Here is a 16,867-nt window from a genome sequence, read left to right as displayed (position 1 = left end):
TGAGTGGTCTGTCTATGGGTTTCTGTCTGCTCCAGATAGAAGGCTAAGGCTCTTGCCATCCAAACTGTGCAGGGATAGTTTGCCTTGGTGTGAATGGGGCCTAGGAAAGAATGTTGGCAGGATGACTAACTGGTTAAGAAGGAAATCAGTCACCACAGGTAGGAACTTAATGTGCATGCGCAAAGCCACCCTATCATGATAAAACAGTGTAAGGTGGATAAGTCACTAAAGGCCTGGAGCTCGCTGACCCTGCGTGCTTAAGTGGCTGCCACCAAAAATATGACCTTCCAGGTCAGGTACTTCAGGTCATAGGAACGCAGCGGCTCAAAAGAAGCTTTCATCAGCTGAGCTAACACCACGTTGAGGTCCCAAGACACAGCAGGAGGCCTTACGGGAGGCTTCAATTGAAGCAGGCCTTGCATGAAAAGTACAACTATAGGCTGTACAGAAATAGGCATGGTGATGAATTCTAACGGAGGTAGTTTTTAAGCCAGCCTCCGATAGGTGTAGAAGGTAGTCAAGCAGTTTTTACGAGGGGCAGGAGAACGGATCTAGGGCCTTTCGTAGGACTTTCTAGTGGAAGGCTTTCTGGAAGCTACCAGGATCCGAGACACATCTTCAGAAAGATAAAACGGCTGCAGGATCAACCTTTCAACATCCAGGCTGTGAACGACTGGGTCTGGAGGTTGGCATGCTGTAGCCTGCCCTGATCTTGCGTGATGACATCTGGGGAAGTCTCCACACTGATTGGTTTCCGAATGGACAACTCCTGAAGGAGTGGAAACCAAGACTGTCTTGGCTAATGAGGGGCTATGAGGATCATTTTATATTTTTTTTATTTTATTTTTAGATTTATATTCCGCTTTTCACAAAGTGGATTACATTCAGGTACTATAGGTATTTCCCTATCCCCTACAGGGCTTACAATCTAAGTTTGTACCTGAGGCAATGGAGGGTAAAGTGACTTGCCCAAGGTCACAAGGAGCGACAGCAGGACTCAAACCCTGGTCTCCTGGTTCATAGCCCACTGCTCTAACCACTAGGCTACTCCTCCACTCTCTCCACTGAGGGATCATAGTCCCTCGGTCCTTGCGAAGCTTCAAGAGAGTCTTCGTAACTAGAGGAATTGGAGGATACACGTACAGAAGATCCCTGCCCCAATGTTAAGCAAAGGCATCTGAGGCTGGTTTCCATCTGCTGGCTTCCCCAGAGGTGGAAGATCCGGTTCGCTACCCCCTGGTCCAGAGACCACTCGTGAGGTCTGAAGGCATGACTCAGCCTGTCCACTACCACAATCTCTGTTCCGGCCAGATACATGGCCCTGAGTATTATCCCGTGGGAAAGGGCCCAGGACTAAATCTGGACTGCTTCCCAACAGGAGGTACGACCCTATACCTCCCTGCTTGACGACATACCACATGACAACTTGGTTATCTGTTTGAATCAGTACAATCTTGGTGGACAGCAGATCTCTGAAAGCCCATAGAATGTACCTGATTGCCTGGAGCTCCAGGAAGTTGATTTGACACTATGCTTCCTGGGCTGACCATAAACCCCAAGTGTGGAACCCCCTATACATGAGCACCCCACACCGAGGTGGATGCATCCATGGTTAGGACAATTAGGGTAGGGGGATTTTTGAAAATATTCCCCATACCAAATTTGAGAGTCAGCCACCAGGACAGAGTCCCAGAGAGGCAGAGTGACTTGGATGCAAGCCGGAGGTTCTGCATGGCCTGGCGCCACTGCGACCTCAGGGTCCACTGGGCTCTGTGCATGTGTAAACGTGCCAAGGGAGTGACAGTTGTAACCATATGGTCCAACAGCCTCAACATGTGCCAAGCTGAAACTTGCTGGCTCTGTTGAATCACCGCCACTATGGACACTAAGGTGTCTGCCCTGGATCATGGCAGGAAGGCTTTTGTCTGAGCCATGTCTAGCAGGGCTCTATGAAGTCCCAAACCCTAGTGACTCCAACACCCAGATGGTCAAGCACAAAGACTGAACAGCCCTGCCTGAGAGGTGCTCTTGACCAGCCAATCGTCCAAGGAAGGGAAAACATGCACTCCTAGTCTGCGGAGCTGCGCCCCCACCACGGCCAGACATTTTGAAAAGACACATGGGGCCGACGCTAGCCCAAACGGCAACACTCTGTATTAGAAGTGCTGTTTTCCCACCACAAATCTGAGATCCTTCCTGTGACCTGGGAAGATCTTGATGTGAAGTTATGCGTCCTTTAAATCGAGAGAGCACAGCTAGACTCCTTTTTGCAGGAAGGAATCAGGATGCCCAGGAAAACCATCTTCAACTTTTTTTTTTTTTTTTTTGAGAAATCTGTTCAAGGCCCTTAAGGTCTAGAATCAGGAAGTTACCGGGAGTAGAATCCCTGCCCTCTTTGCCCTGGTGGGATAGGCTTGACTGCTCTGGCCATTAAGAGGGTGGAGAGCTCCCGAAGTAATACTTCCTGATGCACTATTGGCCCCCAAAACAGGCATGGGGTAATTTGGCTGGGCACCCAATTGGTTTAATAGGTATCCTTGATGGATGATGGACAAGACCCATTGGTCTGAGGTTATACTGGGCCACTGATCCACAAAGAACTGTAGCCTGCCCCCGACCGGGAGAGTCAAGCATCTTGGGTACAGGTGGCTGGCTTATACTCCCTACGATCCAGTCAAAACCCCATCCCAGAATTTGGCTGGGGAGCTGGCTGGGGCTTGGGAGCTCTCTTTTGCCTGGGACGGCACCGTGAGCTCACCCTCTGCGAATGGGAGCGAGGGGCCGGAGGATAGTACTTCCCCTGGCAGTAGAAAGGCTTCCTCTGACTCGTGGACCTCCTGGTTGAGGAGGGTGGATCTGAAGTGCTGGCAGTGAGCTGCTGGAGGGTCTCAGTGATCCCACAATTGGGTACTGCGCTCCTCACCTTATTCTGAAGAGATTCCTGTGCATAGCAGGTCAGTGAGTCTTTCCTGTACCTTCGGTTGGAGATCTGAGGCCCACAGTCATGCCATTCTGCGGGCGCCGACTCCCACTGCAGAGACCCTTGCTGCCATCTGGAAAACATCGTAGGTTGAACGAAACTCATGTTTTCCACACTCCTGGCCCTGACACACCAGCAATAGGAGAGGGTCTTGCTGCTGTTGTGGTAGTAGCTCAGCCAGAGGTTGCAAAGGTATTGGCTCATGTGGATGTCACATTTGTTGTAAACAAATGCACATCCCGACCGAAATCTAAATTGGAAATAAACCCTCAATCGGTTGTTCACTGATATTGGTACTAATTCACTCACTTCTCCTTACTCAAAGGGATCACCAGAGACACTTCAGCGACAATATTGGAAACGTTTGCCTGACTAACTTTTGGAATTACGGTAGATGGACAAACCCCAGTGCTTGAAAATCCTCTCTTCTCCATCCCCTTCCCCACCCCCTCTAAATTTTGTCTGGGAAAATTTTGTCCACTCTCTCAGGAATATATACTCTGTTATAGATCTTAGCGCAATCTGAACAAAGGCAATTTTATTCTTTCTAACCCCTCTACAATATCGTTCACAAAAATATTGGACTGTGCTGGCCCCAGGACAGATTTCCACTAATTAATCTTCTCAGGGTGAATTTGTTTTACCACTATCCTTTGACCGTCACTCACTCAATCAGTTTCAAATTCAGTCCTGCATTGTGGCGATCATCCCAGGCAGCTCAGGTTATTTTTGAGCCTCCTATATGGAACAGTTTGTTGCACTGGGAGTGGACCCTTGGCCTAGTGCAGGATTGGTGCAGGCCCTCCGGTCAGACCCGGAGGGGGCCTGCCACCAGGAGGCACAGCACAGGAAGAGACAGAGGCTAGCTGGAGCTTCGCCAATAGCAACCCAGGGTTTCCTCAGGTTGAGCCCTTGGTTACCCGGGCGCCTGGTCTTGGGTGGGCCTCGCAGGGTCTCTTAGAGAGATAGTTCAAGGGAGTGCCCAACCAGAACAAGGGTGAGCGGTCGGTGACCAGACAGGCAAGACCAGAAGTTGCAGGAGGCCAGAAGAGAGTGCCCGAGTGTATGGCGAGGATCAAGGCCAGAGTATCAGTCCAGAATGGTCAGCCAAAGCAGGGTCAGTAACAGAGGTCAATCCGGGCATAGTCAGGTCAAGTTCCAGGTGGCAGTCAAGAGTAGTCTGAGTTCCAGGCAGAGGTCAGGGCAGGCAGCAATCAAGAGTAGTCAGTTCCAGGCAGAGGTCAGGGCAGGCAGCGACTAGCAGCAGTAACATGGAATAGACTTAGTTTTTGGGTACTTGCCAGGTTTTTATGGCCTGGATTGGCCACTGTTAGAAACAGGATGTTGTGCTTGATGGACCCTTGATCTGACCCAGTATGGCATGTTAAGTTTTTATGTTCTTACAGCTGGTAGGAGGCAATAAGCCTTGGAACACTTTCCTCCCAAGAACGTCCACTTCTCTATGATCCTTGCCCAGGGGCACCGCAATAAGAGTCCAAGGGCATGTGGCCTTTCTGAGAGTAGATTCCACCACTATCGATTGCAGTGACAGCTGACGCTTCTCGAATCCGGTAGCCTGTTTACGAAGTAAACCCCATCCGCCTTCCTGTTAACAGGAAGTACTGTGATAGGGTGCTCCCAGATCCTCAGCAGCAACTCCCTAAAGATCTTGTGCACCAGGACTGCCACGATCCCTTTAGGGGCCTCCATGAACTGGAAGATTTCCAGCATCTTATGCCTGGCATCCTCCTCCATCATTAACTGAAAAGGGATGGCCTCCGCCATCACCAATACAAAACCTGTGAAGGTCAGGTCCTCTGGAGGAGACTGTTCTGAAGGCAGACCCTCTGAGTCCTCGAAGGATTCCGCAGTGTTATCTTCCTAGGGGTCATACGGGGCCTCATCCTCACTGTAGTCTATAGGGGATGGGGCTCTGGGTGCGTGGCCTTCGTCCAGAGGTGTGGCCATCGGTAGCATTGGTGTCAGCCCCGGGGAAGCTGGACGGGGGGCTGCAGGCCTCTGTGAATCTTCCTCCTCAGAGGAACCGGCAACGAGCACTGTATTGGTCAAGAAAAGCATTGGAGCCATGCTGGGCATCGATAGCCTCCTGGGAACCAACGACGGTAACACACAGATAAGCACGTTGAGCCATTCCAACAAAGCTTCCAGTAGGGCACGTGCTGGCACTGTCTGTGCCGCCAATTCTGTACCCTGCAACGCCCACTGGATCACCAGCAGGACCCTACACTCCAGCTCCTCCTCGAAAGTTGCCAATGCCAAAACCAACTGGGAGGCAGGAGGAGTGGTCATATCTTCCTCGGATAGGTGACTGGCACCAGGACCAGTAGAGACCGTCTCAGACCCCCAGCATGAGCCAGCGCCTTCCCGAGCCTGGCACTGTGTATAGAGGGTGACTGGTGTCAATGCTTCCTTGGCTTCCCTCTGTGCTCGGCCTGGTCTTTCCCCGGTGCCGAGGATGATGAATCTGATATCCTCAACTTGGAAGAGACCGATAGGGGACCGTCCCCCAGCACCGCATCTGCTGACGGCCCCACTGATGCCGAGGGCTCAGTGTCTATTAGTGCACCTCCTTTTTTCCATTGGTGCCGATGTCGCCAATGCCGATGCCTCGGACTTCCTGGACCTGAAGATTTTCTCCATTTTATCGAGCCGAGACAGACGTCCTTTGGGGATCCATCTGAGTAAACATGTGGCAACCCTGGACGCCGTGCCATGCCCCCAAACAGAGGACACACACCTCGTGGGGGTCTGTGATGGACATGGTCCGGGGGCACCGACAGAAACCAGACAAGGCCATGACGAATGAAAGAAAAGGGAAAAACGGAAGATGGTGACAATGGGTAGTCAACGCCAGCAGACACAGAGGCACTGCCACCATGGTGGGGAGGGAATGGAAGTGAAAAGAGACTTACCAAACCGCTGAAAAACCTGATTGGGGAAACTAGAAGGAACAGAGAGGGATCCATGATCGATTAATTTACGTGAAAAACCCTGAACAAGACGGTGAAAAAGTTTTCAAGGCAATTTCAAAAGAAAAGTCACAAGCTCACTCTCCCGCGAGGCGAAAGCTCTGAGGAAAAAAATAAACTGAAGAGGGACCTCGCGTGGACATGTGGATAATGGCATGCTGGGCATACTCAGTCAAAGTTCCTGAAACTTTAGACATAATTTTTCCGTGCCGGGCTCCATCCGATGTCACCCATGTGTGAGGACTACCATCCTGCTTGTCCTAGGAGAATGCTAGGGATTATTAGGAAAGGAATGGAGAACAAAATAAAGAATATCATAATGCCTCTATATTGCTCCTTGTGCAACCTCATCACGCGTGCTGTGTTCAATTCTTGCCACCACATCTCAAGAAAGATATAGCAGAATTAGATAAGGTACAGAGAAGGGCAACCAAGATGATAAAGGGGATGGAACAATTCCCCTATGAAGAAAAGCTAAAGAGGTTAGGACTTTTCAGCTTGCATTAGAGACAGTTGAGGGGAGATATGATAGTCTATAAAATAATGAGTGGAATGGAACGAGTAAAAAATAGTTTACTTTTTCAGAAAGTAGAAAGACCAGGGGACACACAATGAAGTTACTGGGTAATACATTTAAAACTAATAAGAGAAAATATATTTTTTACTCAACACATAATTAAGCTCTGGAATTCGTTGTCAGAGGATGTGGTGAAAGCTATTAGTATAGCTGTGTTTAAAAAAGGTTGGACAAGGTCCTGGAGGAAAAGTCCATTAACAGTTATCAAGTTAGAGTTGCAGAAATCCACTGCTTATTCTTTGGGATAAGCAGCTTGGAATATATCTACCCCTTCGGATACCTGGCTTGGTATCCAGTTGGAAACAGGATACTGGGCTTGATGGACCCTTGGTCTGACCAGGTATGGCAAACCTTATGTTCTTATACTCTCAAACAATGGTACTACCTTTGCTGCAGCAGTAGTCATCACGCATCTCCTTGATGCACACAGGTCCAGTATGGTCTCCATGTACAGCAGAGCTTGAATACTGGTTTCTTGCAGTACAAGAACCATGGTATCAGCTGTATGAACTGTTTAATCTCCATATTAGATTAACAATAATTCAGCAGGATAGTGAACAGGTACAGTGGTTAATGAAACAAGGCAGTGTAAATTTTCTTGGGAAAAAGACTAAATAAGTATTCTCACAACCTTAAATTTTCTATTTTTGATTTGGTATGTAGAGTCCCGTGATATTTTACATTACAGAATTATGACCAAAGTATAATTTAAAGAAAAGTATTAAAAAGTGTAAGCTTTCTTTTCATAGAGTTTCATGTTTTATTCTCTGGTATTCCAATACCATAATCTTACCATTTTTATATCATTTGATATTCATATTAGAGAAAAGTAAATTACCATGATTTTGTGTATTATTAATAAAAATATATTCTCTGTTTTTATTTCCTTCTACAGGTGATGAAATTTGTTCTTACATAACAGTCACCTCACATCACCCCATCTCCTCTTTTGGTTTCCATGGAAATGACAGATGTGATACAAAACTATGCGATAGATGCAGAATTAAGATTTCAAGCCATTATCAGAAGAAAAAATCAGGTTACAAGTAACAACCTTCAGTACATACAAACAATCTCCATGAGTACTTTTAAAACAGACCATTTGTAACATTTTTTTGGAATGCTAGTCAATTTGCTGAATTGTTCACACTTCTAAGCATGTCCTATAGATTGTATTAATCTTCCATTAAAAAAGTCATTCTCTCTGAGCAGCATGTCAGTACAAAGAACAAGCAGTAATGCTTGCCCATTTGAACTAAAAATGTTACAAATGTATGTTTTTGAAAATATCTACAATTGTTCCAAGCTCCTGATGTGTAGCAGTGTGAGGAAAAGTGTCATAAATGAGCTCATCTGAAATAGTTGTTGGTTTATGCAGTGATATTTAATTTGTGAGGCAACCAATATATACTATCACTACCAGTATATACCATCCACATCAATAGAGACCCAGCTAATTTGTGACTTGTTAATATAATTACTCTCATGAATTGTGAATGAGCTGCTGAAATAATGATTGAATGGTAACAATTTTAACTATGGAATTTGTTAGCATGCTTAAAACAAACGTGTACCCATGGTATACTTTGCAAAATTTCAAAAGTACATAAGTAATGACAACCTGTGCCAAAAAAATCAGTTTTGTAGAAAGGGAAACTGATTTATCTGTCCTACAGTTAGTTTTAGAAGTCCTGAAGAGGTCAGCATTTGGAAAGTTCATAAACACCATCATCTTTGGATACTTATGTCAATAAAATGTTTTCAAACACCACCAAATCACACACCGCAATAAAGACTGCCTGTCAATACATAGCAAAAATTGTGAAATAGAAGAAGTAATGACAAGATAGTTAATCATAATAAAGAAACAAAGTTTAAAAGAAGAGTTGGTATATTGATAGTGACTATGTTCCTGAAGGAAATTCAGGTGGTTTTTTGCTATCAATAAAATGTATCACAGCCTGCACTAAGTTTTTTTTTTTTTGCCAGGACCAAGCATAAGGGTTGATGTAATAACATGTGGGTTAAAACTGTACATTGAAATTCAGTGCAGTTTCTTAACGCACAGGTTAAACTTTTTTTTTTTTTAAATCTCTAGATGCAGTAAACTAAACTAAAGATGTGCTAATGTGTCAGGAGATTAAAAAGTGTGCTGACTGGAAAATATGTGCAAAGTTAAAAGTGCGCTCAGCACAGGCTAAATTAGAAGGGGAGTCTGTCAGCCATGATTTATGCAAATAAAAATCTTGTTTTGTGCGCATAAAAGACATATGCACAAAATATGATTGTGCACATAAAATATGATTTATAGACTCAAAAATTCTTTCAGTGCAGATAGCATTTTTTGTGTGCATAAATCATAGCTATATGCAGAAAGCAATGTGTGTATGCAAAGTATATTTTCTGCCCATAAATCTCGATTACAGGTCATGGTGTTGGAATTTCAGTTTCTGCTTATAGACTGACAAGGTGCACCGGAAACTTTACTCCACCTCTGACCAGGATTAAAATTTCCAGCACTAAGAAAACCCGAGTTAAGCCAGCGCATCTCTGCTTTGGGGGGGTAATAATGTCTTCATTTGCATGGGATTTTTATGCGAGGGCGCTAAGTAGGACACGCAATTTTACACACACAATTTATTTGGAGAAAACTCCTTGCTGCATCAGGAACAACATTTGCAAACAAAAAAATGTGCATACAACTGAAGGTAAAATTGTGGGCTCTGCAGAACACACTTTATTTCATCGTTCCCACAGAAACCTACACTATAGCAGATAAAGACCATACGGCCCTTCCAGTTGCCCATCTTTATAGTCCCTTCCTATCCTTCAGAGATCCTTTGTGATTCTCAACATATGCATTCAAAAGCGAAAAATAAAACACATGCACAACTAGTGACACAAAACCTAACATCACGCTAACGGCAGAGCCGGTAAACGACGCCGTTACATCCGGCGTCGTGCGCCGAAGGGGTGCGACAAAGGGGATTTCCCCTTTGTGCTCCCCTTCGTGCTAACCGTCGTGCTTCTTGTAAAATAAGTTTAGTTATGTTTACTATTTAATTAACCTTTATTAAGCTGTCTAAAAAAGTTTGCTTTTATATTTTTCCAGTTCTAGATGTTCAATGTATTAGACTAAGGAATTGTATTTCCTGCTTGTTCAACGTTCACTGTAAACCGGCCTGATTTGCATTTTATGTAAGAAGGTCGGTATATAAAAATTAAAAATAAATAAATAAATAAACAACATAACCCATACTGAAATTTATGCATAAAACATGATTCTAGCAGAGGATTTGATCAAGAAGCATCAAATAGTTTGTGTTGTATATAATACTTAACATGCAGTTAAATGACACTTGCTGTAACATTTTTAGCTACAAAAACAAAGGCCCCTCAGCCCTGCCCCATCTCCAAAAAACCTGCATAAAATCTGAAAACAGAAGTTATATTCCAGTGGCATGATGAAGTCATGTTAAAAGTAGCAGCATGGAAAGTGTAAGGATGACCTCTGAAGAGAAAGTATGTTTAGATTACATGTTTACCTGACGTAGAGAGAGCGTTTCTGATTTGTTCGTAGAGACCCTGACCCTGAGCTGATGCTGCTGTTCATCATCTGTTCTCGTAAGTCATGTATTTTAGCTTCGAAACGACTGTATTCTACAACACAAGAAAAATGGATTACAAAGAAACCAGTACACTTGGTTTTCTAAAAATGAGAGCAGTGACCTTAAAGTTTCAAGTGTTTGACAAGTTTGCTATCAAAGACATCAGAAAACAGGATTATGCTTGTAGCTAATTTCAACATGGGAAAAATGAAAACTTTCACATTTGTCATATGATATACATATGCATTTTGTCTAGTAATAATTCACTCAAATTCCATCTTTGTATTATTAATGTAGGTCTATTTATACTTTTTACTATTCAAATAATTGCTACCATTCACCATGTAATTTGGTTTTTTTATGAAACCACTTTTGTAGACTAGATTTATGCCATGATCAATTACAAACCTAGCTGTAAAGATGGTCTCAACATATATACAGGTAAGTAAAAGTCATTCATACATTTTTAATTTAATAGAATTGAAATAAAATTGCAAAGTACAAAATAAATAGCAATCTCCAATTTAATTGAAGCTTAAGTTAGAAATTTATACCACTTTACTTCTCATTTCCTTGTGGAAATTTGGTTTTACAGAAATTGTTCCCCTCCTAATTACTTATGCTAACAAAAATGCGTGATACAGTTAAACACTAACAATACAGATAAATACAACTATTATTCATTTTTTTTATTATTTATTCACTTATTAAAATAATCAATGCACAATCTTTTCAAAACTAAAAGTATACATACAGACTCATGACTCAGAAAAGGATGGCTGTAAAAATTCTTAAACACCGTGTCCCATAAATCCCAGATCAGAAAACTGTGTATCCAAACCAAACTATAAGCATATTATTATATAAAGTGTTAACCTTTGCAAATATATTATTCCAAGTGTTAGAACCACCAACTATAAAGATCAGCATATAAAAATATAAATCTGTGTTCCTAAGCAGCACTGTATGTCAAACACGCAATGAATAATTTTAGCAGGAAACAAAAGCAGTGAAATTTTGGATACTGTGTAAAAACACTAAGATCATGCGTACTTACATGTGTATCAGCTAATATAGGATGTCCATTCAGAAAGTCAAATTCCCTTTCAGTTTACTAGTTAGGACATCTTCCTCCATAGAGTCACATCTAAAAAATGCTTGCAGATACAGCTCAACAACACTGCCACCTCTCCTGCAAGCCCACGTGATGCAGTTAAATGCAAAGCTACAGTCAGAAAGCTTTACAGAGACAGCAACAAAGCTAATCGGTGTCATTCTCTTCCCACAGAAGGAAATCAGATGTGCTTATCAAGAACAAAAGGCTTGCAAAATTTAAGAGTATAAAAAAGGCGGGCCAGACATCAGGGGTACAATTAAGAAGGCAATCTGAATGATTAGAAAGGATATCTTGGGGTGAAGGGTAGAAACTAAAACTTAAGTACTAAATTAAAACTATTTTTTATAACCTGAAACAGAACTACACTTTTTAATGAAAATTCTGATTTATTGTTTTTCAGATTTCAGAAATGAAGACTTACACAGTACAGTATGGTACATTAAGGAATAGCACAAGGCACAAAATCAAAGATATTCATAAAAGATTAAGTAGAAATTCTGCAAAGTGATTGATTTAGCAGTGCCATATGCTTATGCATTAGTAGGGGTGGAAAATGCTTTGAAACTTAAGACACCAGTCAAAATTCTTAGCTAGGGGTGTAGGAAATTGTATGCCTAACTATATTTTCCTTTTCCTGTCCAACATTTTTCTCTCTCCTTCAGCAGTTCCTTATGTCTAGCTATGGGACTGTCCCTGGAAACAGCTGAACCATCCAGGCCCATGCCTGAAGCCACCTGGGCCTGTGGGCTGGTGCTGAATTTTAGGTATCTGAAAGACCTGCTGCCCAAGCTTTTCCAGCCTTGTGCAACAATTTCTCAATTAATGGCTCTGACCTCATCTCATTGCCTGAATCCCACCTCACCTGCCTGAATCCCACCTCACCACGCGGCGATGGACCTTCCTCCCCCTGACTTTATCATCCGGGGCTAAAGGGCTCTTTTAAAGCCCAGCCCTGCTTCTGGCGTCGCGCGACTAAGGGGCCTGCCCCTTTGTGCTCCCCTCACCTCCTCCCCTTTCCTGGTCTCATCTTTCCCGTACTCTACCTGCCTCTCCCTGTAGCACCTTCCCTTTCTGTCCACCATCTTTGTCTTGCCAATAGGCTTTTGTATGATTACAAATCTTTGTCCTGCTTATTCCCTGTGATCTTCGGTGTCACCTTGCCCCTCCATGTGCCTTTCCCACCTATGATGCTTATCTGTGATTCCTCAGCCTTTCTCTTGCCTCATGCTAATTCTCAGCACTGTGTAGCCCCATACTGAATTTCCCATTTGTTTTTAAAATCTCTGTATTGTTGATTATAGCCCACTTTTGTAGCTTGCATTAGCAATTTTTTACCATCTGCCAACTGCGCGAGACTGAACCCTACATGGTATAAATTTCCCCCGGTTTCCGTCCATTCCCTCAACACAGAAACTAATTTTTCCTGCATATTGTATACTTTTCTCCTTGCAGTGTTTCACTCTTTGCAGTTTGTATACTGCCCTCCTTGCACTTTTCTCTTTTTCTTTCTCTTCTCTATTCTCCTCCCTCCAACATGCCCCCCTTTTCCCACACCTCGACCAATTCCTTCCCCATCCCCCGCATTCACCGCCCTTTGCTCAGATTATCACCCTTTCGCCCTCCAAACCCTCAAACCCAGCACAAATCCTTACTCCCCATCCTTATCTCACCTATAACGCAACTACTCGGCCTCACTACCCTTTCCCTCATCCTCTTCAATGCCCATTCCTTATCTAAAAAAACGCACCTCCTTGAAGACCTTATCCAAGACCACAATCCCGAAATCTGTGCAGTCACTGAAACATGGCTCAAGGATATGGATACTGTCCTACTGAATCAACTCCCGTCCTATTCCCATGACATCTTTTCCATTCCCAGACCCAAAAAAAAAGGAGGTGGCCTTCTCCTTATTGCTAAAAAAAAGCCTTAAACTCATGCCTTTAAAAATCAGCCACCCTCCCAAACTCGAAGTCGGCTTATTTAAATCCCCTGACCTACAAATTTGCCTCATATAAGCACCCCCTGGCCTTCTGGAACATAATCCCTCACCACTCATTGAACTCTTTGCCAATAGCATCAACAATGAAAAGCCAGCCATCCTCCTGGGTGATTTCAATCTCCATGTAGATTCTATCCCCCCCTCTTCATCTTGTGAAACCTTCCTGACTGCCCTTCATGCCTTAGGTTTCACACAGACTATCTCAGCCCCTACTCACAAAGCAGGTCATACCCTCGACCTTTTTTTCACCAACTCTGGCATCCATGTCACCTCTCCCCCTACCTGCACCCCTGTCCCGTGGTCTGATCACTCAATCATCGAAACTCATCTCACAGTCAGCGCCATTAACACCTGCAATCAGACCCAAAATAACAAATCTATGTCTTACCATAAAACCTGCACATCTCAGGAGCTTTCCACAGCTCTATCCGAATCCTTCAAACTAGACTGCTCCACTGACACTGACACTGCACTCAAATCTTGGGTTAATCTCACCCAAAATATAGCCAACAATTTATGCCCCCTCATTACACGCAAGCAACGCTCCTCCCCCTCCAATAACAAACCCTGGTACACCAAGGAGCTGCTTCAAATGAAACACAACCTCAGACATAAAGAAAGAGCTTGGCGCAAAAACCCCAACTCTCATCACTCCTCTGCTTACAAATCCTACTTACACACATACTGCCATGCCATTCAAAATACTAAACGCGACTACTACTACACTGTTAAGATCCATCATTACACGTTCAACCCCAAAGCTCTTTTCTCCGTCGCAGCCCTCACCTCGCCCCCCACACCCGCAACCACAGATGTAGAAACTAGCTCGAAATGTGAAGAACTTGCTCAATTCTTCCACAACAAAATAACCAACCTCCTCCTCACCCTCCCACAAGCAACCACCCCTCTATTCTGCCCCCCCCAGTCCAAACATAACCCACCCCCCTTCCCCCTGAACAATTCTCTTAATACCCTGGAACTCACATCCTCTAAAGAAATCGAGACAATCCTTAGGAGATCCAAACCTGCATCCCACCCATCTGATACTATACCCACGAAATCCCTTCTCTCCATCCCCAACATCATTGCCCCCCCCCCCCCAGCAGAGATTATTAACTGATCCCTTTCCTCCAGCTCAGTTCCCAATCCCCTTAAACATGCAATAATCAAACCCCTTCTCAAGAAGCCATCACTTGACCCAAAAAACCCAGCTAACTACCGTCCCATATCCAATCTCCCGCTCATCTCTAAAATCATGGAGAAAGTTGTAAACACCCAACTCTCCAACTACCTAGATGACAACGACATCCTCCACCCCTCACAGTTCGGTTTCCGCAAGAACCTAAGTACCGAAACCCTCCTTCTCTCTCTTACCGATTTCCTCCTTATCGGCCTTGATCAAGGTCAAAATTTCCTCACCGCCTTCCTTGACATCTCCGCAGATTTGATACTTTTAATCATGACCTACTTATCTCATGCCTTGCCAATATCGGCATCGCGGGCACTGCCCTCCTATGGTTCAGATCTTATCTTTCCAACAGACGCTTTTCTGTGAAACTAGGCACCTTTGAATCCTCCCACTTCACCCTCTCACAAGGGGTGCCCCAAGGTTCTTCCCTCTCTTCTACTCTATTTAACATTTACCTCCTCCCCCTCTGCCATCACCTTTCAGAGCTCGGCCTCAAATTCTACATATACGCAGATGATGTCCAAATCATCATCCCTATCCAGGACTCACTATCTGTGACCCTTGACTTCTGGAAAAAATGCCTCTCCTCTATCAACACTTTTCTCACATCCATCCAGCTCACCATCAATGCCGCTAAAACTGAACTCATTTTCATTCATAACCAGTCTCTCAACCTCTCCCCCTCCAATGACACCATGTTCGCCACCCTTACCTCTCAACAACCTGTGCGTAACCTTGGCGTCCTAGTTGGCACACATTTGAATCTGAAAAACCACATTACCTCTGTCATAAAAGGAGGATTTTATAAACTTATGGTCATAAAAAAACTCAAGCCCCTTCTCCACACACACGACCTTAAAACTGTCATTCAAGCTACCTTATCCTCAAAGCTTGATTATTGCAACTCCCTCTACCTTGGCCTCTCCCTATCCACAATAAGACCGTTACAGGTACTCCAAAACGCAACAGCATGGATAATTAGCAATGCTCGTAAATCCGACCACATAACCCCTATCCTGAAGGAACTACATTGGCTCCCCATTTCATACTGTATACTTTTCAAAACCCATACCATCTTACACAAAGCCATTTACACTCAAAAATCTTCGTGGCTAAGTGACCCTTTTAAACCCACCCAGTCCTCCAGACCTACTAGAACGACCCGCAAATGCACATTACAAATCCCCCCACTCAAGAAAGCCCGACTTACATCCACAAGAGTTCGTGCCTGGTCGATCGCTGGCCCCACCCTCTGGAATTCCCTACTCCTCCATCTCCGCCTTGAGCCATGCCCCCTAAAATTCCGAAAAATGCTAAAAACATGGCTTTTTCACCAGGCCTTCCCAGAATAATTTCCACCGACTCCTACCCCGCCACTTCCTACAGATGTAACCCCCATTGCTCCAAAGAATTGTGCTGAATATTGTAATTATGTAATTATATACTTTCTCTGCATTATGTAAATATCCTTGTTTCATCCGAATTTACTGCCCTCTAATGGCCTTGCTCTGTTATATCTACTTTTCCCTTTGCCTACACTTTTAATTATTGGTTGTCCTGTTTTCCCCATCCCCTGTTCTTTGTAATTTCCATTTCCATTACTTTATTGTTATAATGTAAACCGATATGATGTGTATTTTAATGTCGGTATAGAAAAACTGTTAAATAAATAATAAAATAAATTGCCAATATCATTACATTACAAAGTAAGCTCAGAGCACAAATTCACCATTTGGATATAGTGATTTCCACTTTCAAACTCAATCGTGTTCAAAAGTATCTCTTTTCCCAACAGAGTCCTCTTTTAAAGGAAAAGAAGGGAGTGGGCTGCGGCTTAGCTCAGTGTTGTGTACTGCCATGAAAAAAACTCCTGAAATCCACTGCCAGCTCAGATCTTCTGCTCCCCGAGCTGGCTAGGCGTGGGGATGCTGCGGAAGAAGTGTCCGCAGCTTCCATAGAGTCATAGTCATTGGGCAATAGCAATGAAATTTCTGATCTATTAGTTAAAATTTGTAACCTGTCATTGAAATCATCCATTGTACCTGAAGAGTAGAGGGTGGCCAATGTAACCCCAATATTAAAAAAAGGCTCCAGGGGTGATCCGGGTAACTATAGACCAGTGAGCCTGACTTCAGTGCCGGGAAAAATAGTGGAAACTCCTCTAAAGATCAAAATCGTAGAGCATATAGAAAGACATGGTTTAATGGAACACAGTCAACATGGATTTACCCAAGGGAAGTCTTGCCTAACAAATCTGCTTCATTTTTTTGAAGGGGTTAATAAATATGTGGCTAAAGGTGAACCGGTAGATGCAGTATTTTTGGGTTTTCAGAAGACGTTTGACAAAGTCCCTCATGAGAGGCTTCTAAGAAAACTAAAAAGTCATAGGATAGGAGGTGATGTCCTT

The 16,867-nt window shown here is 43.8% G+C and overlaps 1 protein-coding gene across 17 annotated transcripts in view; it reads right to left on the bottom strand.

Moving 5' to 3' along the window:
• DLG1 (discs large MAGUK scaffold protein 1) overlaps window positions 1–16,867 on the bottom strand; it is an 890,153-nt gene that overhangs the window by 274,173 nt on the left and 599,113 nt on the right. For all 17 annotated transcript variants that reach the window (XM_029615884.1, XM_029615888.1, XM_029615886.1 and 14 more), the window contains one exon: window positions 10,093–10,207. In XM_029615884.1, coding sequence (XP_029471744.1) covers window positions 10,093–10,207 — 115 coding nt within the window. The remainder of the gene's footprint in view (window positions 1–10,092; window positions 10,208–16,867) is intronic.

This window comes from Rhinatrema bivittatum, chromosome 9 (assembly GCF_901001135.1).
Source record: "Rhinatrema bivittatum chromosome 9, aRhiBiv1.1, whole genome shotgun sequence".
NCBI classification, from domain to species: Eukaryota; Metazoa; Chordata; class Amphibia; order Gymnophiona; family Rhinatrematidae; genus Rhinatrema; species Rhinatrema bivittatum.
Note: the sequence above shows the minus strand (reverse complement) of the source record. Positions and strands in the feature narration are given on the sequence as shown.